This window comes from Aureobasidium subglaciale (assembly GCF_000721755.1).
Source record: "Aureobasidium subglaciale EXF-2481 unplaced genomic scaffold scaffold_7, whole genome shotgun sequence".
In the NCBI taxonomy this organism is placed as follows: Eukaryota; Fungi; Ascomycota; class Dothideomycetes; order Dothideales; family Saccotheciaceae; genus Aureobasidium; species Aureobasidium subglaciale.
In genome coordinates, this window is record NW_013566988.1 from 403,054 (window position 1) to 430,762 (window position 27,709).

The 27,709-nt window shown below is 50.0% G+C and overlaps 8 protein-coding genes across 8 annotated transcripts; 3 read left to right on the forward strand and 5 right to left on the reverse strand.

The window, feature by feature from the left end:
• Positions 1 to 2,117: 2,117 nt before the first annotated feature.
• Positions 2,118 to 5,705, reverse strand: AUEXF2481DRAFT_38728 (uncharacterized protein). Its single transcript, XM_013489504.1, has one exon. The coding sequence runs from the start codon at positions 5,290 to 5,292 to the stop codon at positions 2,305 to 2,307; it is 2,988 nt and encodes a 995-aa protein (XP_013344958.1). The 5' UTR covers positions 5,293 to 5,705; the 3' UTR covers positions 2,118 to 2,304.
• Positions 5,706 to 6,789: 1,084 nt separating this feature from the next.
• On the reverse strand, positions 6,790 to 7,542 carry AUEXF2481DRAFT_3958 (uncharacterized protein; the record flags this gene model as incomplete). Its single annotated transcript, XM_013489361.1, has 4 exons — positions 6,790 to 6,969; positions 7,154 to 7,277; positions 7,448 to 7,461; positions 7,519 to 7,542. The coding sequence occupies 4 exons, from the start codon at positions 7,540 to 7,542 to the stop codon at positions 6,790 to 6,792; spliced, it is 342 nt and encodes a 113-aa protein (XP_013344815.1).
• A 222-nt stretch (positions 7,543 to 7,764) lies between these two features.
• AUEXF2481DRAFT_38730 (uncharacterized protein) lies at positions 7,765 to 15,532 on the forward strand. Its single transcript, XM_013489505.1, has 2 exons — positions 7,765 to 12,711; positions 13,009 to 15,532. The coding sequence occupies exons 1-2, from the start codon at positions 8,014 to 8,016 to the stop codon at positions 15,403 to 15,405; spliced, it is 7,095 nt and encodes a 2,364-aa protein (XP_013344959.1). The 5' UTR covers positions 7,765 to 8,013; the 3' UTR covers positions 15,406 to 15,532.
• A 1,977-nt stretch (positions 15,533 to 17,509) lies between these two features.
• On the reverse strand, positions 17,510 to 18,684 carry AUEXF2481DRAFT_28413 (uncharacterized protein; the record flags this gene model as incomplete). The annotated part of the gene is made up of 4 exons (XM_013489437.1): positions 17,510 to 17,846; positions 17,900 to 18,240; positions 18,334 to 18,590; positions 18,639 to 18,684. 4 exons carry the CDS (start codon positions 18,682 to 18,684, stop codon positions 17,510 to 17,512), a joined length of 981 nt encoding a protein of 326 aa, XP_013344891.1.
• Positions 18,685 to 18,949: 265 nt separating this feature from the next.
• On the reverse strand, positions 18,950 to 19,762 carry AUEXF2481DRAFT_28414 (uncharacterized protein; the record flags this gene model as incomplete). Its single annotated transcript, XM_013489438.1, has 1 exon — positions 18,950 to 19,762. The coding sequence occupies one exon, from the start codon at positions 19,760 to 19,762 to the stop codon at positions 18,950 to 18,952; it is 813 nt and encodes a 270-aa protein (XP_013344892.1).
• Positions 19,763 to 20,704: 942 nt separating this feature from the next.
• AUEXF2481DRAFT_73080 (uncharacterized protein) lies at positions 20,705 to 23,217 on the forward strand. Its single transcript, XM_013489609.1, has 5 exons — positions 20,705 to 20,865; positions 20,913 to 20,941; positions 20,993 to 21,015; positions 21,069 to 22,802; positions 22,854 to 23,217. Exons 1-5 carry the CDS (start codon positions 20,710 to 20,712, stop codon positions 23,117 to 23,119), a joined length of 2,208 nt encoding a protein of 735 aa, XP_013345063.1. The 5' UTR covers positions 20,705 to 20,709; the 3' UTR covers positions 23,120 to 23,217.
• Positions 23,218 to 25,208: 1,991 nt separating this feature from the next.
• Positions 25,209 to 26,097, forward strand: AUEXF2481DRAFT_640005 (uncharacterized protein). The gene has a single exon (XM_013489676.1). The coding sequence runs from the start codon at positions 25,528 to 25,530 to the stop codon at positions 26,038 to 26,040; it is 513 nt and encodes a 170-aa protein (XP_013345130.1). The 5' UTR covers positions 25,209 to 25,527; the 3' UTR covers positions 26,041 to 26,097.
• On the reverse strand, positions 26,098 to 27,329 carry AUEXF2481DRAFT_640004 (uncharacterized protein). The gene has a single exon (XM_013489677.1). The coding sequence runs from the start codon at positions 26,998 to 27,000 to the stop codon at positions 26,155 to 26,157; it is 846 nt and encodes a 281-aa protein (XP_013345131.1). The 5' UTR covers positions 27,001 to 27,329; the 3' UTR covers positions 26,098 to 26,154.
• Positions 27,330 to 27,709: the final 380 nt, after the last annotated feature.

Consider the following 27,709-nt stretch of genomic DNA (forward strand, 5'->3'; position numbering starts at 1 on the left):
TGAAGTTGCTTGTTCGTTGTCTTGCCTTCCTTCTTGTTCAATCTACAGAAAGTATGGAGAAGCTCGGGCGTACTAACCTTCCCGTTGACATCATCACTTCGCCCTCCATCTGATTGGTCCTTATGTCCATCACCAAAACATCACCGCCCGTCTTTCAATTTTCACCATCTAAACCTCAATGTCGCAAGAATGCGCCCTAAAGGCCCTCTCACTTCTGTTTCGTTCACGAGGTCAAACTCACACACAGAATCTCCCTTGACACGCGGTGATCTCGTCTTGACCTCGGACCCAAAAGCATCTCAACCCAAAGTAATATCGTTCGACGCGTTATCTTTCCCATCACCACTGCTCGACACAGGCATCACTGGAGCAAAGAAACTCGTCTCGACTGGCACGTCGCGGTAAATCGCGGTTGGGTGCCTGCGTGGACCTCTATTGAACCAGACTCATTTCTCAGCCTTGCTTACACCGGGCACGTCAGATCACACTGCATGGGGAGCTAGCGTCAGATCCAGGGATGTGCGTGTGGCTGCACCTTTGTCATGAAACCGCTGTCACAACGGCTACTTCCCGTCTGCAAGTTCAGCTATGTGTCAAAGCGGGCTGCATGTGTGATATGACCTATTCGAGGTATTGACTGCGAGCTCTGCTGTTATTGAGCCTTCAGTAGCTCTTGACACTCTCCTTTGTCGAAGCACGCTGTAAATGACCATGTTGATACGCAAAGTATCATTTCAGCACACAATCATTCGCTTGAAGAGCTCTCTCATCTCGGAATCTCTCACGTGTCCAAACCATTCTTCAGCAGACAGCACACCTCCTACACTGTCAAACTGCGGAGAACGAGCAAAAGATTAGAATGGAAGACTTTTTCCAAGCCTCGTCTGATCTCTTCTATGTCATCTCTTCACCTTGCGGGCACTGCTTCAAGGTGCAGAGTCAGATTGCAGAATAAATCATGTTTCATCGGGAACTCCTTCTCGTGTCCCGTTCCGCGTGCAGTCTATACACCCTCCTTGTCATCACTTTCTGTTGAACTCTTCTGTCCAAATACAAGGAAACAAGCATGACCCGTGGCAGTTCTCGTTAGAAGCTTTGATCACTTCACATTCGTGAGATTCCTCCACGCTCACACGCGCAACATATGAAAAGGATATGCATCGCGTCAACGACTTCCAGCATAACGATTCCACAAAGAAAGAACGACTTTCTTTTGAAAATCTAGGGTCCCATACACTACAATCCACGTCGAACACGAGGTCTGCATCCATAATCCGCTTCCAAGTCGATCGGATTCTGGTAAATTAACTTATTGACCAACATCAAACATCCTCAAACTTCCTCCAGCTACGATAATGAGAGTCCTGCTTATCCCTGTTCGGTTAATGGACGTGAGTGTCGTATTGTCCTGCCTAGAGAAGAACTTCAAGAACTGTAATCTCTTTACGAGCTTCGCTGCGGTCGATCATTAGATCGGTAGTGAATTGCTGACAGAGCGCTTGGTCTGGATACACGCGATCAAAAGGTTTTATACCACTGCGCAGCTAGTGAATTGTGAAAACATGCCTTTATGCATTTTGGGGAGTTTTGGTGTTCTTGGCAGGTGTTGGACAGGGTTGTACCCTTTACGATGCTTTATCGACAAGAATGTAGGATAGCATGATCACTATGCAGCCCATCTATGTATAATTCGCTCCGTAAGATCTTCGATATCTATTCCGTCTAATTGTGAGAGTTTTGACAGTGTAAGAAGTATGATTTGTTGATATATCGTCGTTATATCATTCTTGAATCCTCGACTTTCAAAAAAGGCCACCTCTATAACAAATGCAAACCCGCCAACGTACTCAAACTTCAACATATCTGACCCAAGAAAAATACTAATCGCGTCATTAATGATGACATTCTTGGATTCGCGAAAAACAAGCAATTTTAATCACCGTCAATGAGAACCCCATCGATAACGGAATGCCCACAACAGCGCTGGCAATAAGGAACATGACACCAACGACATTTGCTCAGAGTTAAGTGCCCTACAAATGGTCGTATCAATCGAATGCGAGCATCTGTCCAAAGAATTCTGATATATCGGGAAGCAGAAGAAAAAAAGTCATGATATTTCGAAATCGCCAGAAAATGCTAGCAATAAAAAAAAAAGGTATCTCTGCGCAAGAAATGGAAGAAGAAGAAAAAAAAAACGCAGCAAATAGCTAAAAGTGCAAGCAACATAATTGTCATCATCAACATTCTCCCCTTCTCCCTCTTCCTCTCCCTCTCCAATGCATTAATGTAAATGCATCCACATCACCTTTCCAAATAAACAGGCGCACCAATCCTCCCCTTGATACCCTCTCTATAAGCCTCTCTCCTAACATCGTCTCTCCTCTCCCGTTTCTTAACCATTTTCCGTCTCAGTGCGCCGAAACTCATATCCTTCCACCCTCTTCTCCTTTGTCTTTGACTCAATTTCCTCAAGGACTCTGTGCTTTGCGCCGCAATTCTGAGCAAATCTGTAGATTTCCTCTTTCTCAAGCTCGGAAACGCAAATAGGCGAGTGAGGAAAGATTCATGTCTTGTCGCAGAGTTTGGAGAGGAAGAGACATGGACATGATGACGACGCACATTCGTGCCATGGCGGTCGATGCCGAGAGAGTTTCCTTGCAAAAACCCTCCTTGTCCTCTGAAGCCAGGTAAACGCACAGAAAGTCTTTTAGCTCTCCATCCTCTTTCCCTCTGCTCTTCCACGCTCTCAAGACTACGCACATCAGACGTATCTCCACCTTCTGGTAACTCATCATCAGAGTACTCGCCCTCAGACTCTGAAAAGTCATCCCAGAAGCCCCTGGGTCGCCAGAAGGGATGTAACGTGGTATCTCTATCTCGTTGACTCATCGGTCGTTGCGAAGCCGTGCTATTGCGACGAGACAAAGAGGGAATGAACGGCTGAATCAGGTTTTCAGAATAGCGACGAGCTTTTTCGACCAGAGAGGGTCGGCGTAAGGGCGGCGAAGGTGGAGAAGGTGTTTTGCGGAATTGGGAGGAGGGTGTTGCGGGGCTGATTATCACGGCGGGGAGACGGGGTGGCTGAGGTGCTGTGCGTGGGTTTCGGAGTGGACTGTCGACTTCTACGCGATCGGGATCTTCGATTCTTGGGGGTGTTGGTGTGTCGATTACGGCGCGGAAGGTAGGATGAGAGGCTTGGAACGTGGACTCTTGTTCGCTTTCGGGTGTTGCGAGAGCATCGGAGTGTGCATCCCCATTCATATTCTGTCCTTCGGCAAGTCGCTTCTTGGCTACATGCTGGACCATGTGGAGTGACTTGTTTCCATGCGGGTACAGGTTGATGGCTTTGGCTTCGTTCAATTCCATAGCGTCTGTTCGGTCGGACAGTTGCGAGAAGGGACTTGTGCTCGAGTGAAGATTGCGAATGTCTTTGGCATCTGACAATTTGCGAGGCGAAGTTTGCTGAGGGTAATCGGATAGCGTGAGCGTAGGCGATCTCTTCTGTTGCGAGGGAAGCAATAGTCTATGGTCGATCGACTGCCTCTGTTCGATAGATGACCTCGGTGGGCGTTTCAGTTCAGGCGACTCAAGTTCGGCATCCAGAGAGTGTCTCTTCCATCCCTGTCTAGGACCGAGCTTAATTTCAGCATCCTGCCCATTCATACGGAGAAAAACGTATTTCGACGCTCCAGTGGTAGATCCAGCACCTGCTTGAATTGGGGCAGAAACATGTCGTAGCTTTGTTCGAGGCTGTCCACCATCTTGAGCCGGAGATGCATAGTCGAGCCAGATGTCACTGCTAAGCTCGGTGCGTGAATCTAGCGAAGTACGCGGTATCTCGCCTTGGTTGTAGTCTTCTTTGAGAGAAACATGATGCTTCGGACGATGGAGACGGTTCTGCTCAGGAGTAAGCAATTGTGTCTTGTCACCTGCCCCTGCTGTAGCAGAAGAGCGCGACGAGTGACGCTCAGGAACGACAACTACCGGCACTTTACGGACACGGCCAGTCTCAGGGTTAGAAGCAGATCTTGCCGCGTCAAAGTACCCATTGACCAAATGCTTACGTCCAGGCAGCGGTGATATTCTTTGTTTCGAGGCATATTGAGATTCGACCGAGCTACGTCTCGAAGATGTATCATCACGCAGAGTGTCGACTCTGCTGACTCGTCGTAACGCTGGCTGTTTCTGCTGAGCCAGACCAGGGAGCACAAAGGCTTCGATGACAGTTGACGCGGTGGAGGTGGCCGAAAGACGTTTTGATTCCTCGCTTCGCCTGCGTCGATGAAGATGATCGTTATCAGTCTCGGACCAATCGAGAGTTTCTCCGTCTTTGACAGTAGAAGGACTCTCATTTGCTGCCGCAGACTTCGGCATGACTTCAGAAGATTTCGATCTTTTGTGACTACTGCTAGGCGCACCTTGTCCGGGTGTTGTTTGTTGCTGAGAATCACCTGTACGTTTCTTACGAATAGTCACATTCCTCATGAAATTACCAGCTTCAGACTCAGGGGTCGAAGAAGCTCCTCGATCCAGATCTTCCTGGGTAATGCACTCGATCAGGTTGGAAGAGATGGCTGGTGCAGGGAAAGCATCATGTGTTTCTTGTGTGGGTGTCGTCTCTCCCGAATCTGAGGCGGAGTCTCGTAATTGCTGTTGTCTGTCCACGATCCTCAGCTGCAAACTGGCCAAGCGCATACCTCTTGTCGCTTCCAACCACTGGTGGCCGGCCTCTGATTTCAGCGGAAGACTAGCCTGGCTTGTGCTGGCACTTGCTTGGCTTTGAGTCTCTCTTGCAGTGATGAATGATTCGGCTCGTGAAGAGGCAGTGTGTGGCAGGGCAGGTCGAGGCGGCGCAAAGTCTCTGGTACGAGGGTTCGGTGGAGTCAGATCGGGAGTTGGAGGGCCTTGTTGGTTCGGCGGCGTGTTGGTGCCGGCCTTGTCTCCTGGCGGAGGTAACATATGCGCATGTGTTGCGCTAACATTGCGCGACTGGGTAGGCGGTGTGGGAGGAAGTGACGAGTTCCGGCGCATAAGAGAAATTGAGGGAGCATCTCTGGGACGGTATCCTTCATGCATGTCCGAAAAGTCCGAGTCGTCGTCGTCGTCATCCGAGAAGTCGGCATGTCTGGGCGATTCGGCCTCTTCAGTTGTTTGTCGTGAGGGAAGTGCCTTGTAGGCTTGGAGGAAGTTGGCATCCTTGAATGAATGCTCTAGCAGAGCGAATGCCTTGTCAAATTGTGACGTAGGCATATCGAGTGGTGATTCGCAGTCGAGTGGTCGTAAAAACATGAAGTCGTGACTTTGTACAAGGTCGTTGGCATTGGCACTTTCAGTGCATATTGAAGATGGGAAGTGAAGGTGGTTGGTAAATCAGTAAAATTGAAGCCTGTGACAAGCAGAAGCTGCATAGAGGTCGGCGCAAGATGCAAACGCGAAAGTATAGCGACAGCGAGTAAGTCGTCGGTTACACGCGCGGCCCACGCTCACTTAACATCAAGAGTGAACGAGGTGGATGGCTTTGGTTGGTGGGCAGAGAATGCGAAGCGCATGCACAGCAAATCGGCTAAGCCATGCAACAGAGTCCGGGAACACGCGCACCGAACGTCACTATCGTCACAGACAAACCTGATGAAAATATGTGGCAGCTCAAGCCAGACAAGAAAGACAGGAAAGGGCCAGCATGCAAGACAAGCAGACGCGAGAATAATCAAAAGTTGGAAATGCGACCAGGGTACGACACGCTCGCGCCGACTATGTCAGAAAACGTCACTGCTCTGTGCCTCCTTCCCTTTTCGCGAGTCACGGAAGGCGGGGAGAGAGCTTGTCTTTTTGCCGACCTCCTTGCACCAGATAGCCACACTACGGTATGAATATGTTTCTCCCAAGAGTCAGGTCGTGGAATTGATTTCCTGCGATATCATTGATCATCTTATGGTTAAAACGATTTAATCTGAGCTTCGAATTGTGTCAAGTTTCAAGTGTTCCAATGGCGTCACTAATCGACCTTGCTTCGTCGAACAGACACACGATGTCTTGGAGCAATTGGCCTATCAGAGATGCAGTAGCAATTCCTCCCTTGCATCTTCGACGACTCCATCATCTTCTCGTCTACCCATCCCACTATCAGACACCCTGTTCGTTGCATTCCTTTGATATTCGCTTGCAACATGATCGAATTGTTGGTGGTTAGGAACACCCTGGTGGGAAGCTCGGATGTTGTTTCAACGAGCCACTTGCCTGCGCCTCACGGTCTATGTTTCTGATGCTATTAACATTGCTGTGGAGGCGCTGATGTCCAAAGATGTACTGAACCCCAAATCTAGATCTTTGTTGGTTGGACCTTTTCATTCATACTGTACTTCTGGGCTGATAGCGCGTCGATCTGGCCGAAACATGATACATTTGATGTTGTCCTAGCAGGGCTGTATGGGTGTCATGGCGCAAGTCTTGCTGCTGCGTCGAAAGCTGTTGGGTTATCACATGCAGCGATTGCAAGAGATTGTGGGCTGGGCCAAACGATTTGAACGAGTTTTTGATTCATCGCATGCTAACATGACCTTTTCTGCCCTCCGACCGTCCCTTTGGCCCCAGCGACAGATGATGCCAATGGGGCCTCAGCCAGAGCAAGAAAGCGTAGACTAGACGCCGAGCCCATTTAAAATCTCCACATGCATTTTGGTCTTTTCTCAAGTCACAAACTCGTCTTTTGATATCCGTCGAGACTTTGCGCCAGCATTCAACCGAAGAAAAGATTTTTCATTTCAAAAAGAACAAGGGGGGAATCGTTTAGCGGCGGGCCGAGTTCTCCTTGAGGACCTTCTTGACGATCTTCTGCTCCTCAATGAGGAAGGCGCGGACGACGCGGTCCTTGACGCAGTTGGCGCAGCGGGAACCACCGTAGGCACGCTGGACGGTCTTCTTGGGGCGGGAGATGGTAGCGTACTCGCGGGGACGGAGAGCGGGGACCTGAGGAGCCGGGATTAGTTTCGATGTTCGGTGGAAGTCTTGTCCAAGAGATTCGTCGAAATAGATGCGGAAATAGTAGTGTTGTATCATGTTCATGTCGGAGGGTCGTGGAGGAATCCAGACGAGCGGGTCGTTTGAAGAAAGGAGTTTCGAGAATCTCTTGGACGATTGAATAGCGACTTACACCGGCAAGCTTGACACCACAGTCACCACACTTGGGAGCGGTACCCTTCTTCTTGATGTGAAGGTAACGGAGCTCGCCACCAGGAGTCTTGATCACGCGGACCTTGTTAGACTTGGTGTTGTAGCTGAAAGCGGTCCATGTTAGCGCATCTGTTTCCTAGCAATGTTGATTGTACGGTTGTGTGCGGGTTTCGTAGGAGAATTGAGCGATCGGAGAGGGAGGATTTTGCGACGTTATTCGGTGTAGCAGCGTGTCGAGTGAAGGTGTGTGTGCAAAGTTGCGATATTGACTTACGGTTGCCTGCGGCGCTGCAACGAGAGTCAGTATGTCAAAATTACGAGTGGCAGCATGTCTGTAGAACGTACGTAGGTGAGTCTGTTGGAGGGCATCTTGACGGTATTTGATTGTCGCTGGGTGATGAATTGTCGTCGCTCGCGGGTCGAAATCCAAGATCCAGCCAGAGGCGCAAAAATCCAGCGTGGAGGGAAGGTGCGCTCGGCTTTGGAAGTTTAGCCACAGTTCTGCCGTCAGACTGGCAGCTACGCCAAGCATTGATCGTGCTTTCCTCGTCGACATCTCCAGCTTCATAGCGCCAAGTTCGAGCGTCGCCACGACTTTTGCATACTCAAGCAGTTTGAAGCCATCGGCATCACTGCGCGACGACCTGACACGACTGGCCCTCCCGTATCGACGTGTCATTGCGCGTGTATCCTGTTGCTTTCTTACGGACACGCCTATTCGAGTCCGCGGTCCTAACGATATCGCGATTGGGGAAGCAGCACCAGCTGCCGTGATTAGATCACCACCCCCATCGCTACGACCATCTACCTCTTCGCCGATAGACACATAACATCGTCAACATGTCTGCACTACCGCCTCCTCCTCCAGGATGGGACGCCCCTCCCCCGCCACCACCTCCTGGAGCAGCTCCTCCCGGCGCCCTCGCCCCTCCCCCGCCTGGCTACAAACCTCAAGCCGACCCTCAAATCGCAAAGTTTGCCGACAAGAAGCAGAAATGGTTGCGCATGCAGAGACAGCGCTTTGGAGAAAAGAGACGTGGAGGCTTTGTCGAGACACAGAAGGCTGACATGCCACCGGAGCATTTGCGAAAGATTGTCAAGGACATTGGTGACGTCTCTCAGAAGAAGTTCAGTTCGGACAAGAGAAGCTACCTGGGTGCTCTCAAGTTCATGCCTCATGCTGTCTTGAAGCTTCTGGAGAACATGCCCATGCCCTGGGAGAGTGTGCGCGAAGTCAAGGTTCTTTACCACGTCAACGGATGCTTGACATTGGTCAACGAGATCCCTCGTGTCATCGAGCCAGTCTTCCATGCACAATGGGCTTCCATGTGGGTCGCCATGAGGAGAGAGAAGAGTGACAGAAGGCACTTCAAGCGTATGCGCTTCCCTCCCTTCGATGACGAGGAGCCGCCACTCTCATGGTCCGAGAACATCGAGGATGTCGAGCCGCTCGAGCCCATTCAGCTGGAACTGGACGAGGACGATGATGCCGCCATCTACGAGTGGTTCTATGACCCTCGCCCTCTCTTGGATACATCGCATGTCAGCGGACCTGGATACAAGAAGTGGAATCTGTCACTACCGCAAATGGCTGCTCTGCACCGTATGAGCACTCCTTTGCTCAGCGATTTGGTCGACAAGAACTACTTCCACCTCTTCGATCTGCCTAGTTTCCAAACTGCAAAGGCCCTTAACGTTGCCATTCCCGGTGGTCCCCGCTTCGAGCCCCTGTACAAGGACATCGACCCGAACGACGAGGACTTTGGCGAATTCAACGCCATCGACCGTATTATTTTCCGTGCTCCTATCAAGACCGAATATCGTGTCGACTTCCCTTTCCTTTACAATTCTCTACCTCGTAGCGTGAAGCTCAGCACATACTCACACCCTCAGACTGTTTACCAAAGGACGACAGACCCCAGTCTTCCTGCCTTCTATTTCGACCCTGTCATCAACCCTATCTCTTCTAGAGCTGTCGCTCCCAAGAACTTGACCATTAGCCATGAGGATGAGATATTCGGCCCTGGAAACAATGAGGATGATGACTTCGAGATGCCTGGTGAGATCGAGCCATTCATGGCCGACGAGGAGCTCTACAACGACGAGACCGCTGCCGCAATCCAGCTCTGGTGGGCACCGTACCCCTTCGATCGTCGTTCAGGAAAGATGGTCCGCGCCGAAGACGTCCCCCTCGTCAAGCAGTGGTACCTTGAGCACGTTCCTGGCGGTCAGCCTGTCAAGGTCCGAGTCTCTTACCAGAAGCTGTTGAAGAGTTACGTTCTCAACGAGTTGCACAAGAAGCCCCCGAAGGCTCAGAACAGGCAAAACTTGATGAGCACTCTCAAGCAGACAAAGTTCTTCCAGCAGACCACCATTGATTGGGTTGAGGCAGGTCTTCAAGTCTGCAGACAGGGTTTCAACATGCTCAACTTGTTGATTCACCGCAAGAACTTGACTTACCTCCATCTTGATTACAACTTCAACTTGAAGCCCATCAAGACCTTGACTACCAAGGAGCGCAAGAAGTCGCGCTTCGGTAACGCTTTCCATTTGATGCGTGAAATCCTTCGCCTTACGAAGCTCATCGTCGATGCTCAGGTACAGTACAGACTAGGTAACATTGATGCCTTTCAGCTTGCCGATGGTATCTTGTATGCTTTCAACCACGTTGGTCAGCTCACTGGTATGTACCGTTACAAGTACAAGCTTATGCACCAGATTCGTACTTGCAAGGACTTGAAGCATTTGATCTACTACAGATTCAACTCTGGACCTGTTGGTAAGGGTCCTGGTTGTGGTTTCTGGGCTCCCGCCTGGAGAGTCTGGCTCTTCTTCATGAGAGGTATCATTCCCCTCCTTGAGCGCTGGTTGGGTAACCTTCTCTCGAGACAGTTCGAGGGTCGTCACAGCAAGGGTGTCGCGAAGACAGTCACCAAGCAGAGAGTCGAGTCTCACTTCGATCTCGAGTTGCGTGCCTCGGTCATGGCTGACTTGATGGACATGATGCCCGAGGGTATCAAGCAGAACAAGGTCAATCTTGTCCTCTCACATTTGTCAGAGGCATGGAGATGTTGGAAGTCCAACATTCCTTGGAAGGTTCCTGGTCTCCCTGCACCTATTGAGAACATCATTCTGCGTTACGTCAAGAGTAAGGCTGATTGGTGGATCTCTGTCGCCCACTACAACCGTGAGCGTATCCGAAGAGGTGCTACTGTTGACAAGACTGTTGCCAAGAAGAACCTTGGTCGTCTTACTCGTCTGTGGTTGAAGGCTGAGCAGGAACGCCAGCACAACTACATGAAGGATGGTCCCTACGTCTCATCCGAAGAAGCCGTCGCCATCTATACGACTACTGTCCACTGGCTCGAGTCAAGAAAGTTCCAGCCTATCCCCTTTCCCAGTGTTTCTTACAAGCACGACACCAAGATCCTCATCTTGGCTCTCGAACGTCTTCGCGAGGCATACTCGGTCAAGGGCCGTCTGAATCAGAGTCAGCGTGAGGAGTTGGCACTCATCGAGCAAGCCTACGACTCGCCCGGAACCACCCTCGCACGTATCAAGCGTTTCTTGCTTACACAGCGTGCTTTCAAGGAGGTTGGTATTGATATGAACGACAACTACTCGACCATCAACCCTGTCTACGACATCGAACCTATCGAGAAGATCACCGATGCCTACCTTGATCAATACTTGTGGTACCAGGCTGATCAGAGACATCTCTTCCCTGCGTGGATCAAGCCTTCAGATTCTGAGGTGCCTCCGCTTCTTACCTACAAGTGGGCACAGGGTATCAACAACCTCGACAAGGTCTGGGAGACTGCTGATGGAGAGTGTAACGTCATGATCGAGACTCAACTTTCCAAGGTCTACGAGAAGATCGACTTGACCCTGCTCAACCGCCTTCTTCGTCTGATCATGGACCACAACTTGGCAGATTACATCTCGTCCAAGAACAACGTCCAGCTCAACTACAAGGATATGAACCACACCAACAGTTACGGTATGATCCGTGGCCTCCAATTCTCTGCATTTGTCTTCCAGTACTACGGCTTGGTCATTGATCTGTTGTTGCTTGGTCTGCAACGCGCTAGTGAATTGGCCGGACCCGTCAACGCTCCCAATGATTTCTTACAATTCAGAGACCGTGCTGCCGAAACTAGACATCCGATCCGTCTCTACACAAGATATGTCGACAGAATCTGGGTCTTCTTCCGTTTCACCGCAGACGAGTCTCGCGACCTGATCCAACGTTTCTTGACCGAGCAGCCCGACCCGAACTTCGAGAATGTCATTGGCTACAAGAACAAGAAGTGCTGGCCCCGTGACTCTCGTATGAGGCTGATGCGCCACGATGTCAACCTTGGTAGAGCCGTCTTCTGGGACATGAAGAACCGTCTACCAAGATCGGTCACTACGATTGAATGGGATGACACCTTCGCCTCCGTATACAGCAGAGACAACCCTAACTTGCTCTTCTCCATGTGTGGTTTCGAAGTCCGCATCTTGCCCAAGATGCGCAACCAGAACGAAGAGTTCCCCACAAAGGACAGTGTCTGGTCTCTTGTCGATAACTCTACCAAGGAGAGAACGGCTCATGCCTTCCTGCAAGTCACCGAAGAGGATATTGCTAAGTTCAACAACCGTATTCGACAAATTTTGATGTCTTCTGGATCTACTACATTCACGAAGATCGCCAACAAGTGGAACACGGCATTGATTGCATTGTTCACCTACTACCGTGAGGCTGCTGTCAGCACAGTCAGCTTGCTAGATACCATCGTCAAGTGTGAGACCAAGATTCAGACTCGTGTTAAGATTGGTCTCAACTCGAAGATGCCCAGTCGTTTCCCACCTGCTGTCTTCTATACCCCTAAGGAGCTTGGTGGTTTGGGTATGATTTCGGGTAGTCACATCTTGATCCCTGCCAGTGACAAGCGTTGGTCAAAGCAGACAGACACTGGTGTTACCCACTACCGTGCTGGTATGTCTCACGATGAAGAGACTCTCATTCCCAACATCTTCCGTTACATCATCCCATGGGAGGCCGAGTTTGTCGACTCGCAGCGTGTCTGGACCGAATACTCGCAAAAGCGCCTCGAGGCTCAGCAGCAAAACCGCCGTCTCACTCTCGAAGATCTTGAGGACAGTTGGGACCGTGGTCTTCCTCGTATCAACACACTCTTCCAGAAGGACAGAAGTACATTGAGTTTCGACAAGGGCTTCCGAGCTCGCACTGAATTCAAGATCTACCAGCAGATGAAGAGCAACCCCTTCTGGTGGACCTCCCAGCGTCACGATGGTAAACTATGGAATTTGAATGCATACAGAACCGATGTTATCCAGGCTCTTGGTGGTGTCGAGACCATTCTTGAGCACACTCTGTTCAAGGCAACTGCTTTCCCTTCCTGGGAAGGTCTCTTCTGGGAACGTGCCAGTGGTTTCGAGGAATCCATGAAGTTCAAGAAGTTGACAAACGCTCAACGTTCCGGTTTGAACCAAATTCCTAACCGTCGCTTCACTTTGTGGTGGTCACCAACAGTAAGTTCATACCCCCCGTTTTCACCCCTGATATCACCCCTGCTCTTTACTCTGCCTTCATTCCGTCTCTCCCCGCACATGGTCTAGTAATCACAAGTGGTTGCCGCAATGCACAGACTTTTCGTCGCTGAGAAGTGCTTCCATTGAGAGAGCGCAGCTGCTGAACTCTCCGTGAAAGTATGCAAGAACTCAGAAAAGTTCATGCATTTCGACAGCTTGTTTTGCCAGTGACGACTTCATGGGAGATGCTTACTTGACATTGAACTTTGACCAATTGCTAACTTCTTTCTTCTGCAGATCAACCGCGCCAACGTATACGTCGGTTTCCAGGTCCAACTTGACTTGACTGGTATTTTCTTGCACGGCAAGATTCCCACTCTCAAGATTTCGCTTATTCAGATCTTCCGTGCCCATTTGTGGCAGAAGATCCACGAATCAGTGGTCATGGATTTGTGTCAGGTCTTCGATCAAGAGCTTGAGGCTCTTGGCATCGAGACTGTTCAGAAGGAGACCATCCATCCCAGAAAGAGTTACAAGATGAACTCTTCTTGTGCTGATATCCTCCTGTTCGCCTCCCACAAGTGGAGTGTAAGCACACCCAGCTTGTTGTACGACACCAAGGACAACATGGGTCAGACTACCACCAACAAGTTCTGGGTCGATGTCCAGCTTCGTTACGGTGATTACGATTCTCATGACATTGAGCGTTATGTCCGTGCCAAATACCTCGACTACACCTCCGACAGCATGAGTATCTACCCATCAGCCACTGGCTTGATGATTGGTATCGACCTTGCTTACAATTTGTACTCGGCATACGGTCAATACTTCCCTGGTCTCAAGCAGCTTGTACAACAGGCTATGGCCAAGGTCATGAAGGCTAACCCTGCTCTGTATGTTCTTCGTGAGCGTATTCGCAAGGGTCTTCAGCTCTACGCATCTGAGAGTAACCAGGAGTTCCTCAACTCTCAGAACTACTCTGAGCTGTTCAGCAACCAGATCCAGCTCTTCATTGATGACACTAACGTTTACCGTGTCACCATTCACAAGACGTTCGAAGGTAATTTGACCACCAAGCCCATCAACGGTGCCATTTTCATCTTCAACCCTAGAACTGGTCAGTTGTTCTTGAAGATCATTCATACCAGTGTCTGGGCAGGACAAAAGCGTCTTGGTCAATTGGCGAAATGGAAGACGGCAGAAGAAGTCGCCGCGCTGATCCGTTCGTTGCCCGTTGAGGAACAGCCCAAGCAGCTGATTGTTACCAGAAAGGGTCTGCTTGATCCTCTCGAAGTTCACTTGCTTGACTTCCCCAACATCTCGATCCGCGCTTCTGAGCTGCAGCTACCTTTCCAGGCTGCGATGAAGGTTGAGAAGCTTGGAGACATGATCTTGCGTGCTACTGAGCCGCAGATGGTGCTCTTCAACTTGTATGATGAGTGGCTCAAGTCCATCTCTTCTTACACCGCCTTCTCGCGTCTAATCTTGATCCTGCGTGCTCTTCACGTCAATCAAGACAAGACTAAGCTGCTGCTTCGCCCCGACAAGACCGTCATCACTCAAGAACATCATATCTGGCCTACGCTGTCCGACGATGACTGGATCAAGGTTGAAACGCAACTCAGAGATTTGATTTTAAATGACTACGGCAAGAAGAACAATGTCAACGTCTCTTCTCTGACACAGAGTGAAGTCAGAGATATCATTCTGGGTATGGAGATCAGTGCACCCAGTATGCAGAGACAACAGGCTGCCGAAATTGAGAAGCAGCAGGAAGAGCAGGCTCAGCTCACTGCTGTTACAACCAAGACGCAGAACGTGAACGGTGAAGACATTGTCGTCACCACCACGTCTCAATTCGAGCAGCAGACCTTCGCCTCCAAGACCGAGTGGAGAACACGTGCGATCGCCACGTCCAACCTCCGCACTCGCGCCAACAACATTTACATCTCGTCTGAGGATATTCGCGATGATGAGGAGCACTTCACCTACATCATGCCTAAGAACATCCTTAAGCGCTTCATCACGATTGCCGATCTTCGTGTCCAAGTTGCCGGCTACCTCTACGGTACATCGCCGCCGGACAACAAGCAGATCAAGGAAGTCAAGGCCATCGTCATGGTGCCGCAAGTTGGTAACACTCGTGACATCCAGCTTCCTCGCAACTTGCCCGAGAACGATTATCTCAACTCCCTTGAGCCTCTTGGATGGATCCACACCACCGCTGGTAACGAGACCAGCTACATGACTGCACAAGACGTCACCCAGCACGCTCGCCTCATGAACCAGCACGACACATGGGACAAGAAGACTGTCACCATGACCGTCTCCTTCACTCCTGGTTCCGTCTCGCTGTCAGCATGGTCTCTCACGCCCTCAGGCTACACCTGGGGTGCTGAGAACAAGGACATGTCCAGCGACCAGCCCTCCGGCTTCAACCCTGGCGCCGGCTTTGGTGAGAAGTCACAGCTTCTTCTCTCTGACCGTATCAGAGGAATGTTCTTCGTCCCTGATGACGAGAGATGGAACTGGTCGTTTATGGGCTCAGGCTTCGGCGACAAGGAGAAGGGTCGTATCTACGTCGATGTCGGTGTGCCCAAGAGATTCTACGATGACGTGCACAGACCTGTTCACTTCCAGAACTTTGCCGAATTGGAAGATGTCTGGGTTGACAGATCTGATAACTTGGCTTAAGGAAACGAGGAGGCAAGGAGAAAAGGGATGAAGCTTTACGGGTTCTGGGTGTTCTTTTTTTTTTCTCTCGGTATTCTCATAGGGATGAAACACTAGCATGGCGTTATTGATCTTGTAATCATGAAGACGAAAGGAAAGAAAAATTGTATTTTAGAACCAAATGACAAAGATGAGAGGAGAAGAGTATTTATAGTAAGATGAAAGCATCAATTGCATTACTTGTACAATCACACACCCTCGATAACGGGATGGCCACTTGCGTCTGAACATGTGAGGTGCAAGTATAAAGCCACAAAAGAAGGGAACGAGACAACATGATTTTCAACACTGTACATGGCTACCGACAAAGAGTCAGCTTTTGGGTGCGCGCTCTGATGTCAGGCTTCCTGATTACGGTGATGCTGCCGTGAGGCTGCGTAAATGAGGAAGGAGAGAGGGGTCTGTGACGCTCAATTCGCTCGTTAGAATTTCCGAATTCGCACTTTGCATGATTTGTCGAGGCAGAAAGGAGCACTAGAAGATGATCAGTATGTTCAGGGTCGTTGACCTGGCGAGTTACTTTGAGTAGCTCTCGCCGTGGGTAGCAGTACGTCACATCAGTACGTCACATCATATGCACAGCACATTCTTTCAGTGATGTTCTGGTCTCACACTTTTCGCCATAGTGCTTCCTGGTTTGTAGTTTGAGCTAATGCGTGGGAAGTGCTGATTTCATAGTGATATCATGTCTGCTGGTAGGACAGAGTAGAAAAGTTGTAAGCATTGGATTTTTGCTTTGGTCTTGTTAATATGTATGAGTAGTGATCGGCTTGAGCGGTTGTGAAAAAGCTTTTTGAGGTGTTAAGCTTCGAAAAGTAAATGCACTCATCTCGTACGAAAAAAATTAGCAGGTTTGTCATGAGACCAAAGTCAGTAGCTGCGGATACGTTCAGTATAAGAGTGTTGTTTCCAGAGTGATTTGTATCAAGGCGAACAGCACGCTGAGGATACCATGTATAAGAGCAAATGCGATGTGTTACCCCTCCTCGATCTTGTCAACTCCAAGGAAGTCACGAGGGAGAAGTTATAAAGAGGTTAGTGAGTCTTAAAGAGTCGCATCTGCTCTCATGTATCGCTCTTTCCTTGGTCTGACTGCTTGACAGGGGATTTCGGAGCGAAGATGCGACCGGGCGCAACTAGTAAAAAGGATCTTCCGCTTTGTTGACCAAAATGGATAGAAAATGATAAGCACCATAGGTAGGAATCGAACCCGCGACCTCCTCGGATCTAGACTGACACGACGTTGAGTAACAACGAATGACCACGCACGTGTTAAGACCACGGGTGTGTTGACCACTACACTACCACGGCTTTTTGCTTGTTGAGGGGGACCTGATATAACTCGAACATGTTCCTTGAAAGAGAGTGTCAGATGACGGCAAGTTGGGGGGCGGGAAAGGTCGATTGAGCAATTTTAGTTTGTAGGCGAGCTTCGGCGTGCCGGAGGCATACCCAGTCCAGAACACCAAGCTCGCTAACATGACAAAGATTGGAGAAGTAGCAGCATAATCCTATCAGGCAGAGGTGTGACTTCTCTCTGGAGAACATGCAGTGAGACCGGAGGGTACTGCACAGGCGACCCTCCTCTGAGCCATCACGTCCATGACCAAATGTGTCGATTCGCTCGCTCCAGCTCTAGCTGTCGTTAAACTACAGTCGCCGCCGTCACGCAAGTCTCATCTCAGGAGAGTATTGAAAGACGAGATTGGAGATGGTAGATGAAGGTTCATGGACGTGCGACGCTGCCACCTTGATGTATCTGATATGATGGTGTGCGAGGCATTCCAGATGCCCTCGACTTCTCTCAAAAGCTCAAACTCCTGTGGCGAGCTTGAGTGATCAGGAACGCCGCTAGCGAATAAGCCGAATGTTTCGGCCAGCCAGGAAGTCTTGAGAATATTTATATTCGATGGGGTACGGTCACTTCTGCCCATGCAGATGATTTTATTGTACGAATCTTTTGTCGAGGCCAAATTCTCACGTCGTGGCATCACAATGAACAGTCCAACAGGTTTTCAGATAATGAAATGTGTTGACACAAGGCGAAGTCTTTGGCTGTCTCAAATCATAGTCCGGGCGAGACACAATTTCTTGTGTGATGACCAATGGGCCTTTTGACATTTCTTGATGCAGTAGTACTGTCTGCGACATTTCTGACACATGGAGAGCGGCTGCTGCTCAGTCTAGATGCATCGCAGTTACCGCATGTCAAAGGACCATCCGGAAATTTAGTGGCAGGAGTCGAGCTGCCGGATAACCGAGCCTGTCCCACATCGGAGCCAGAACGCATGTCACTATCCGCATCTCTTGCCTGATTCTGCGATTTCGCAACCAGATTACCCACGACTTTGTAGAAACGGTCATCGCAGACCAGCTTATGCTTCGGCCGGTGCGCAAGCTCACTTGAATGAATCAGTACGTTACATTCCTTTGGTTCCAAAGGGATGAGACTTACCACTTGCGGCTGCAGTAATGTCGGTGGCCGCACTGGGAGCAGGGATGACATGGGGCGCCATCGTCGGACTTTTCCTTGCCGCAATGTCCACACGCCTCTTGCGGGTAGTCGTTGTCCCCAGCGGCTGTACATTTGAAGTGTGTACCGAAGAACAAGCGACTGAACTCTTTGATGAAAGGATCGGTACTGTCAGACAAAGAAACGTGATGCTCCGCAATATCACCCCAATCGAGCTGAGAAGTCCATTCATCGGTATGGATAGAACCTCTTGGTTGATCTTTGGTATGAGGTTTATAAGGCTTGCCATTCACACACAATTTGAGTGCGTGTTGAAGTTGGACCTGGGAGTTGCGCAAGAATCCAGCAACAGCATGATGCTTTTCCATGAATTGACGGATGTCGGGACAGATTTAACAGCCAAGCTGCATCATTACGGCACCAAAAATACAGAGTTTGTAGGCAGCGGGATTTCTTGCATTTTGATTCGTGCCATTGTCAATAAGAGTGCGATCCAGCACGTCGTCACAAGGAAGATGTTTCTTGAAGATTCGATTGGCTACGCCATCATCGAGCCGCTCGCGTTGTGCAAGCAAATCGGTTGGATAGAGCAGCATGGCAGTCGTTCCACCAACGCCGCGCTCATAAGAAAAGCCGCGGACGATTCTGATGTCTTTATCGTTCTCGAAGAGACCTGCATAAGTCAGCGCTCTGCTCCAGCGACATAAACTTCAATGCTCACCAGTGCCCCATTTCTCGATTCTGGACATTTCCTTATGGTTGTACATCGCTGTTCGTAGATGTGGCATGGTTGATACCTCTATGAACTGGAACGGAAGATGTTGGGAAAGGTTGCTGGCGGCGTGTTGGTGAGTAAGCGCCGACTACGCAACGAGTGTAAAGCTGCAAGAAGCCGTGACCAAGCGCTTGGTCCCCAATAGGAAGCGAGATGTGTCTTTCAAGTTCAACCCCCGACGGATCTAAGGTGCTTGCTGCCGCCGAGGCAGGTCACGAATGGCCAACCCAGTGCTTCTAAGCAGCGGAAATAGTCTTTCAAGCCTTCAGGACTCCACAAAGAACAACATCTTCGCCCAATTGCTGCCATTTCGTCTGTCTCAGACGAGCGACTGGCAGGCTACTACCTTCTGTCCTGGGAGGAGACACAACAACACCGCCTTGACCTAGCCAGGTAGGTGCGATGGTCACAATCACAGAGTCGATAAGATCCGCATTATCCGCCGCCAACAGTGAATTGATAATGACACCACCGCCTTCAATCATGATACTCTCAACACCTCTGTCCTTGACCGCCCGAAGCATATCAAGCCAAGCCATTGTGGGCTTCTCAGAGGTGGACGTTGGTGTATTGAGCACAATGTAGCATCCTCCCACTTGTTCCAACAGCTTGACATTCTCCACACTGGGCGTCTGTGAAGTCAAGATCCATGGCGCTTTGCCTCGTCCTTCTCTGGCGAGGTTCAAGATTTTGGTCTTAGAAGTCAGCTGCCATCTTCCGTGGGGATCAACAACCACAGGCTGTGGTTGACCAGTCAAGCCTTCACCACCATATCCGCCCACACCTTGAACCCTGCAGTTCAAGCTGGGATCGTCTGCAATTGCTGTACCAACACCGATCATGATGGCGTCGTGTTTACAGCGAAGATAGTGAGTCATAGTTTTCGACTGTGGACCTGACAATGCTGTCTGTACACCAGGGGCTAGTGACAAGGCCGAATCCAGTGATGTCGCAAAAGTGAGCGTGACGAAAGGCACATTTGAATCTTGCGATCGATCTGGTACAGGGAGGTAAGGTTTGAGAAACACCCGGTCGTCCTCAGGATAGATCAATTCTCCGCGGCTTGCCATGATGTACGCTGTTGACACGTGCAGTGATGGGAGACATTGGTGATGGACGCGCCGCTTCAAGATCGAAGCCTCGGCTGGCCAAAAGTCTTGACCGGAAGATTTACAAGCCTTCTTGTGACCCTGTCCGACAAACGCCCTCCTTTCCAAGACATCCAAGACGTCTGCTCCTCCATCAGCACCACTCTTTACGCTCCATGCTCACCGACTTCGTAGACTGGCGTGCTGCAGTGCAACACCGGGGATTATTCACCACAAGAAAAGCTACTGTCGATCGCCTATCGTTCATTTTCTCCTGGTCACGAGCTTCTATGCATGGTCGTTACTCCGCTCTACCTCCACCATGTCGTCGATCGTGCAAAACTCTGATTCGCCGCCATCGAGCTATGGCGACCTTATGGCTACAACTTGAGCTCCTGACTCAAGTCATTCGTTGCGAAATTAAAGTGCCTCAGAACAAGACGGCACCTCATTCCTAACAATACGCCGTCACTTGGCACACGACACTGTCAAATTGGGATAAGCTCTTTCCCCCAATCTTAAGCGCTCGTCCGACCCTCTATGCGACTTCAGACAGTTAATCAGATGAGATGCTATAAGATGACTACTCCTGTACCTCACGTCTGAGACCTTATGGTAAGGGGATCATATGAGCATGTCTGTCGCCAATGCTCTCGGCGACGCTTTAACACTGGTAAATCACTAGCTTGGCAGCTACACAAAAAGCAGCGCCAGATGACAGCACATAAGTATGACCGTTGAATATGCAAAACTCACTCATTGGATGTTACATTCCGCATGCTCCTGATCACTGATCATGCCCTATGCCGATCTTCTACACTGCTTTCTATATCAAATTCGGCTGCTAGAATGGCCAATTGATAAAGGCACGCATGTTCCCATTGTTTTGATCACTTCTCACCACATTGCATTGTTATTCATGAGACAATATGCTGTCTCTGACATCTTTATCCCTGCTCATCTCAACTGTCTTAGCACAGTCCACGTTCTCACCTACCAGACCGCCAGCCTTACCTCTTGCTGTCTCTAACCCCTATCTCAACACCTGGCAGCAAGCCGGAAGCGATGGAGGTAACGGTGGATACGTAAGCAGTAATCGCCACTGAAATATGGACAACGCTGACCTTGACAGCTTGCGGGTCAATGGCCAAAATTCTGGGCGCAGGTTCTCCGCTACTTTTTCTTGAGATCCTATCTGCTAACACTTCACAGGGGTCAAGTGACCGGTTGGACAGGTAGATACATCGGTTTTTCATCAACAGAGTCAGATCGTTGACACCATCGCCAGGTCTCATCAAGGTCGATGGAGGTGCTGCAGTGACCTGGATGGGTGCACCAGGTGGACTTGTTCTTGCTACTCAGAACAGCTTCGAGTACACTTCCACGAAATCAGTATTCTCCCTCTCAGTTGACGGTAAGATTGGACTAAATGTGACCTTCCTTTCGCCGGTCGAGTCTACAGACTTACGACGTCAATCAATTCCGGCATCATACATGAATGTCGAGGTCTTCTCCATTGATGGTACTGAGCACGAAGTCCAGCTGTACTCCGATGTGTCTGCAGAATGGGCTTCTGGAGACAGGTCTGCCGTGGCAGAATGGGACTTTGGCACTATCAAGACGACTCCTACCAAACGCCAGTACCCTGCGACAAATCTATCCACTATGCAAACAGTGACAGTACCTTCATCTTCGCCGGCCACTAGCGCTCCAAGTGCTGTTTCAGAAAATGATGTAACTTATCATCGCTTCTACCGCCAGGATCAGCAAGTCTTCGTCGAGAACTCCGATCAAGCCAGTTGGGGAAACTGGATTTATGCTTGTGATCACGCTGGACTGACATACTCAAATGGTGGCGTTGACACCGATGTGCGAGGGGCATTCATCACCAACGGGGTGCTCGACAATGAATTGAACACCAACTACAGAGCCATCAGCAATCAATGGCCGGTCTTCGCCTTCGCTCTTGATCTCGGATCTGTTGGAAGTACTTCAAAGTCAGCCTTGTTCACCCTGACGCTCTCGCAAGAGCAAGCTATTCAATTCGAGTATGACACCAATAAGGTCCAGCAATTACCTCCACTTTGGACCAGCTACTTCTCTAGCGAGCTTGATGTGGTATCATTCTTCTACAATGACTGGGCCAACGCTCAGACTAGTGCTAGTAGTATCGATACAAGGGTCGCCACCGATTCTCTTGCAAACGCAGGGCAGGAATATCTTACCGTCACTAGTCTCGCCGTTCGTCAAGTCTTTGCGACCACTCAGCTTGCCGGTTCGCAAGACTCGTACCACCTGTTCATGAAGGAGATCAGTAGCAATGGTGATATGCAGACTGTGGATGTCATCTTCCCTGCGTTTCCACTCTTCATGTACTTCAACCCCGACCTTGGTCGCTTGCTGCTTGAACCACTGTTTATCAACCAGGAAGCAGGTAATTGGCCTGAAGCTTACGCTATCCATGACCTCGGCGTCTTCCCTAACGCAACTGGTCATAATGATGGCAACGCTGAGAACCAACCACTTGAAGAGTGTGGCAACATGATCATCATGGCTCTTGCTGTGGCTCAGAAGATCACTGGCGGTACTGACTATCTCAAGCAACACTACCATATCCTCAAGCAATGGAATGACTACCTCATCATCGACTCTTTGATTCCTTCCAACCAGATCTCGACCGACGACTTCGCAGGCTCGTTAGCTAATCAAACGAACTTGGCGTTAAAGGGCATAATCGGTATTGAGGCCATGGCTGTCATTGCAAACCTTACTGGTCAGACCAAGGACGCTGAGAACTTCACCAACATAGCTCATGACTTCATTACCAAGTGGCAAGACTTGGGAATCGCTAGGGGTACGAACGGGTCTCTCTCACACACTACACTTGCGTATGGCGAATTAGAGAGTCACGGGCTACTCTACAACTTATACGCCGACGCCTGGGTGGGCACCAACATTGTACCTCGCAGCGTGTACAAGATGCAATCATCCTTTTACCCAACCATCGCAATGCAGTATGGCGGTAAGTCTTTCCACTCCTTCCACTTCATGCATCGCTGACATGTATATACAGTTCCTCTAGATACCCGCCACAGCTACACCAAACTTGACTGGGAGATGTTTGTCGCTGCTGTCGCCTCTCCTTCCACGAAAGAGCTCTTCATCTCGAAGATCGCAAACTGGATCGGCAAGACTAGCACTAATAGACCGTTCACTGATCTCTACGAGACTGATAGTGGTGATTATCCTGGCGGTCTCAATTTCGCTGCCAGACCGGTGCTTGGAGGTGTCTTTGCTCCTCTGTTGGTGGGACAAGGGCCTCTCGGAGGTGGAAGCTAAAATGTCACAGAAGACAAAGTATCGAGGATCAGCCAGAGTGAAGAGAAAAGGAGTCAGTAGTATTATTTAGAGACGATCTATGAATGCATATGCCTCTCACTATATCATGACCCTGTCGTCGCACAATGCACAGTGTTTCTGCTCAGAGAAAAAAACAAGATGGAAACGTCAAGAAGCGCAATGTACAGCGCGACCGTGTTGAGGATGATTGCGTCTTGATGCAGAGATGCAAGTGTTTTCCATGGTAGCGAAGCAAGTTATGGCAGACTGAAGTCTTGGATATGACATCCATCCAATCAGGTCGCACGCCGACCACAGGTTCTTACCTCAGCATAACGATACACTTAAGCCGCTCTGGAGGTTATTTTTGATTTCGATATATCACGACATCTGACGAGAGCCGAGGAGATTTTTTCCCGCCTGTGGATCAGAGCAGGGTGTTGATGACAGCATGAACTTCAAGACTCGAATTGCTTTGATCTGATGGATCACTGCATTGTTATGTCACGAAGAGATGACCTGTCAATGCTGAGATACAAGAGAAGTCTTATAGGAGGTGTGAGGGCCTGGATCAGCAACCCCCGCCCTTGAAATTACACGAAAGGACAAAAGAGAAACACGCCAGGTCGGTGGTCCTCTAGACTATCCTGCACATCTCAGGAGCCGTGCGGTCAACTAGCCAAATATTTTCAAACTGTTCGCCGATGACCCATAGTAATCCAGGGTACTCACTGACCTGTCTCGTGGACCTCCTCCTGCACAACGACGGGAAGCTTGTGGCGTAATCAGACCACGTGCTACTGATCCTTTGAGAGTCTTCAAGAGCGCTGATTTGAGCCAGGCTGGTTTGAGCAAGAAGTGCGAGGGCGGAGAAGGAAATTGTATTGAATGCTAGACTGCCGATGGCAAAATTGGAAGGCTGTCCTTCACCAGCATGTTAATGACTGAAGAGACATTGTACCCATTCCTTTGTCTCAGTCAAATATTACGTGACACGGCCACGACATGGTCTGAAGAGGACTTGGCTCATCAGAATAGAGATGATTTGTTCATCTGACACTTGAACCATCTTCACGCGGTCACAGCATCGGCCGCGTAGCCGAGACAAGCATCGACCTAGGCACTAGTGCCCAAGAGCCTACGCAGATGGTTGGCACACAAACAGCAACCACGTTCGCATATATAAGTGTCCAGGGTGATTGCAGTGTGCACAATTTTAACCGCACCACCGCAGCAAGCGCTATGACCAGCACAACGTTCCCCTGGTAGTAAAGGACCTTGACGCTCAGAGCTGAGCAGAGTCAACAACGCGAACAGCAGAACCGCAGGTCCGTATTGGTGAAAGTGTGACTCAGGTCCTTAGCTTAAGAGAGACTTCACAGCCAATGACTGGTCCGGTAGCTGATAGTTGGCAGGTGTGCTCCATAGGCCTGTGAGTCCCATCTGCTGGCCATCTCTCTAAGATCTCCCAGCTTGGATGCGGACAGAACACTCGACAGGCTACTCATGATACTGTGTGAAGTGATGAATGTTTGAAAAGAGTCGGCCAATGGAAGAGTATGGTAGTGGATAGCTACTCCAGAGGTGCAAGTCCGTGTAGAAGCCGGAAGAAATGGGAGTCTGGAAATACTCACAAATAATAGTGAAGAGAGCAAAATTCTATCGACACCGTCGTCTGAGAGCGGGAGTAGTCGCTGTCATCCAGAGTCGCACCATGGCTCCAGCACTCCCCGTCATCTGCTTTACCCAGCAACCCGTCTCGGCTCCACATTCACCATCTCATCTCCATACGGACACTCCTCACCGTTCAACACATCGTATCGCTCCCCCTAAAAAGCTTGTCAAATCTTGAAATTGCTTGTCTGTCCAACTCAAGCACCTTACTTTCCAGCTCCAACCTAAACGTTGACGGCTGAATCCGCCAAATCCGGCAATAGTATCACGCCTCTTCCCCTCGCAAGTCGGTGAATCTGAAACCTTCGCGTTCTGGCCCTTTCACACTGTCACTCACCTACATCTTTTGTCTCGGTATTTGTATTTTGGAAACAGACACTGGCAGTAACGATGACAGAAACGAAGAGGAAACAGTGTCGATCTGGGGAAATGTTGGAGTCGCACAGAGGTCGTCCGAGTTTCTTCCGTGCTCGGATTCTCGGTGTTGGAGTCCGAGATGCGACAGAAAAGAGTTTGTGCGAAATTTTGGAATCGATTTTCGGGAGGCAGGTACAGTACCATGCAAGGGGATGGGCACGCGACGTGTGAAAGTATTAGCCCGCTGCAGCAAACAGCGATTTTGATTGCGCGGCCTGGCAAGTGTGTACGTCTGCAGGGCAAGCTCGGGTGTGGGATGCCGTGTGGCGCTTTCATGGTTTTCTGTTTATCGCACCACGAAAGTTTGCAATCCGAAGATGCGAAAGAGAGAAGTGTTAAGAAATTGGGAAGGTGGCCTGGGTTGGATGTGTCCAAGACGTGAATGCTATGGCTATGTGAAAGAAGAGTCGCGATGTGCAAAGACGCTATCGACAATGCGCGTCGTGTGGTATCGTGTAAAAAGCAGAATGCTCTTATGCTATGGAAAGAGAAGTTCCCAAACGCCGTCGCTGAAAAAGCGCAGTCATCAACAGGACTCGGCGAGAGTCTGTATGTGCAAGGAAAAACAGGGGTATGCAAGAATTGTCGTTATGAGGTCAGGTCGGATGGATGTGTTATTGGCCTGTTCAATCGAGGACGGCCTTGTATCGCAGCAGCGTCGACAGTATCTGCTTGTAAACCCGGTCTTGTCGAGCCGGGGAGATGGCCTCCGTTCTTTGAGCTCGAAGGACGCCCACTGTTCTTCGCGTAGACGATCTTGTGGGTGGGCCTGCCACCACCAGTCGCTCCGTTTAAAGAGTTTGGCATGCTATCACAAAAGAAAATGTTAGGGCTTGGACTCAAGAGCCTTGAAGTTGCTGTTGCCTGTTTTCTTCGTTGAGCCCCTGCCTTGCCTGGCATGCGATAGGGGACAAAAGAAAAACAAAAGAGAGGGGACAGTAAACTTACGAGAGAGGAATCCACTCCATCTTCTGTTGATCGAAGTGATGGTTCTCGAATGTTGTCTTGACCAGTGCCTTGGAGCCGTACTCTTCTGCGAGAAGATCGGTATATGCGTAGGGAACCTTGACAGGGGTATCCTCGAATACACTTTCGCGCAGGGGGAAGATGTCGGTGAAGTTGAAGTGATGCTTGTCTTTGCACATCATGGCTCCCTCAATACCAAGTGCCTCGGCAGTGGTGTTGCGGTGAAGAGTGGTAATGTCAATGAACAAGCCGTTGCTCATGTCGATCCAGCGAGCATCAATAACGTTGAGGCTATCAGTCGTACTGCTGTTCCTCCAGTGGGGGTTGATCTCGAGCATGTAATCGCGACCTTCCGGGAAAGACGGAAGCTTGTAGTGATGAACGGTCATGTTATAGAAGTCGCTCAAGTGCTCCATCGACTTTTCTGTCATCTGAACGTCGACGTCAGAGTCCCAAGGCATGATTTTCCTGTTCCAGAACCAGCCGAGAAGACTTCCGTGCATGATCCATGTCTCGGCACCAATGTCATTCATGGTTGAGAGATAAGTTCGCATCAAGGCTGTGAGATTCGATCGGCGGTCATCGTAGCTCAGGACCCTGTCACCAAAGCGACCATCCATATGGGGATGGAAAGTCGACTCGTGAAAATACTTGTCTCTAGGATCACCACGTTTGCCGCTGTGATCTGTGGTGAGACGCGTCCGTACACTCTCGAAATCTGCGTCACGCTTGCGAGGTATGTCTTCTGTGGGGACCTTCATGGGGCGGGCATCAGATCCAATAGCGAGAGCCGTCGTGGCCAGGAGAATGTTGATCAGACGCATGATGAGTCCAGTGTGTGAGTGTGAGATTATTCCAGAAGTCGGAAAAGAATGGTGCACAAAAGGTAGTCCGGAAGTCGGGAAAGGCAAGTATAAGAAGAAACAACCAGGCTGGGAAAGTGGTCGTGTGCCTGATCGATCTTTGTTTGGTGGAGACGTGCCCTGCTTGGTGTCGTGTGAGAGATGACCAAAGAAGGTGGAAGATCGACAAATCCTTCTTGGCTTCTAGATAATCCTGGTCGTGAGTTGGAGGGACAAGGGTTGTGATTACGAGTGCAAAGTCGTCAGGCTTATCGCGCGCCTAAATAAAAACAGAGACAGCAGCCACGACTCACTTTCACTCGACACAAAAGTCGCGCAAAGGCCGTCAGAAAGCCAATACAACACCTTCCTACAAATCACTCGCTCCCGTCAATTGCTGTCGCGGCCAGCCCCCTCGAAACCGTTTAATGTGTGGCCGCGTAGTCTTGCATCGAATTCTTCATCAAACAGCGTCATCGGATAAAGACAGCCGGGAAACCTGGCCAACGCGCGTGCGACCAGCCTGTTTCGGGGGCAGCCCCAGCCGGACTTCCGATCCTTCTCCTACAGCTGTGCAACACAAAACCTTCTCCTGTCTTCCACTTCCGGTCTGAGAGGTTTTTTTGACAAAGAAGTGTGAGACTCTGAAGATTGCTTTATTCGTTTGTATCACAATCCTCGAACATGTCGA

Coding starts and splice junctions, on each gene's coding strand:
- AUEXF2481DRAFT_38728 (XM_013489504.1), bottom strand. CDS start 5,292: ATGTTTTTACGACCACTCGACTGCGAATCACCACTCGATATGCCTACG.
- AUEXF2481DRAFT_38730 (XM_013489505.1), top strand. CDS start 8,014: ATGTCTGCACTACCGCCTCCTCCTCCAGGATGGGACGCCCCTCCCCCG. Junction 12,712..13,008: donor CTTTGTGGTGGTCACCAACA/GTAAGTTCATAC, acceptor TTTCTTCTGCAG/ATCAACCGCGCCAACGTATA.
- AUEXF2481DRAFT_73080 (XM_013489609.1), top strand. CDS start 20,710: ATGCTGTCTCTGACATCTTTATCCCTGCTCATCTCAACTGTCTTAGCA. Junction 20,942..20,992: donor CAATGGCCAAAATTCTGGGC/GCAGGTTCTCCG, acceptor AACACTTCACAG/GGGTCAAGTGACCGGTTGGA. Junction 21,016..21,068: donor TCAAGTGACCGGTTGGACAG/GTAGATACATCG, acceptor CACCATCGCCAG/GTCTCATCAAGGTCGATGGA.
- AUEXF2481DRAFT_640005 (XM_013489676.1), top strand. CDS start 25,528: ATGCGAAAGAGAGAAGTGTTAAGAAATTGGGAAGGTGGCCTGGGTTGG.
- AUEXF2481DRAFT_640004 (XM_013489677.1), bottom strand. CDS start 27,000: ATGCGTCTGATCAACATTCTCCTGGCCACGACGGCTCTCGCTATTGGA.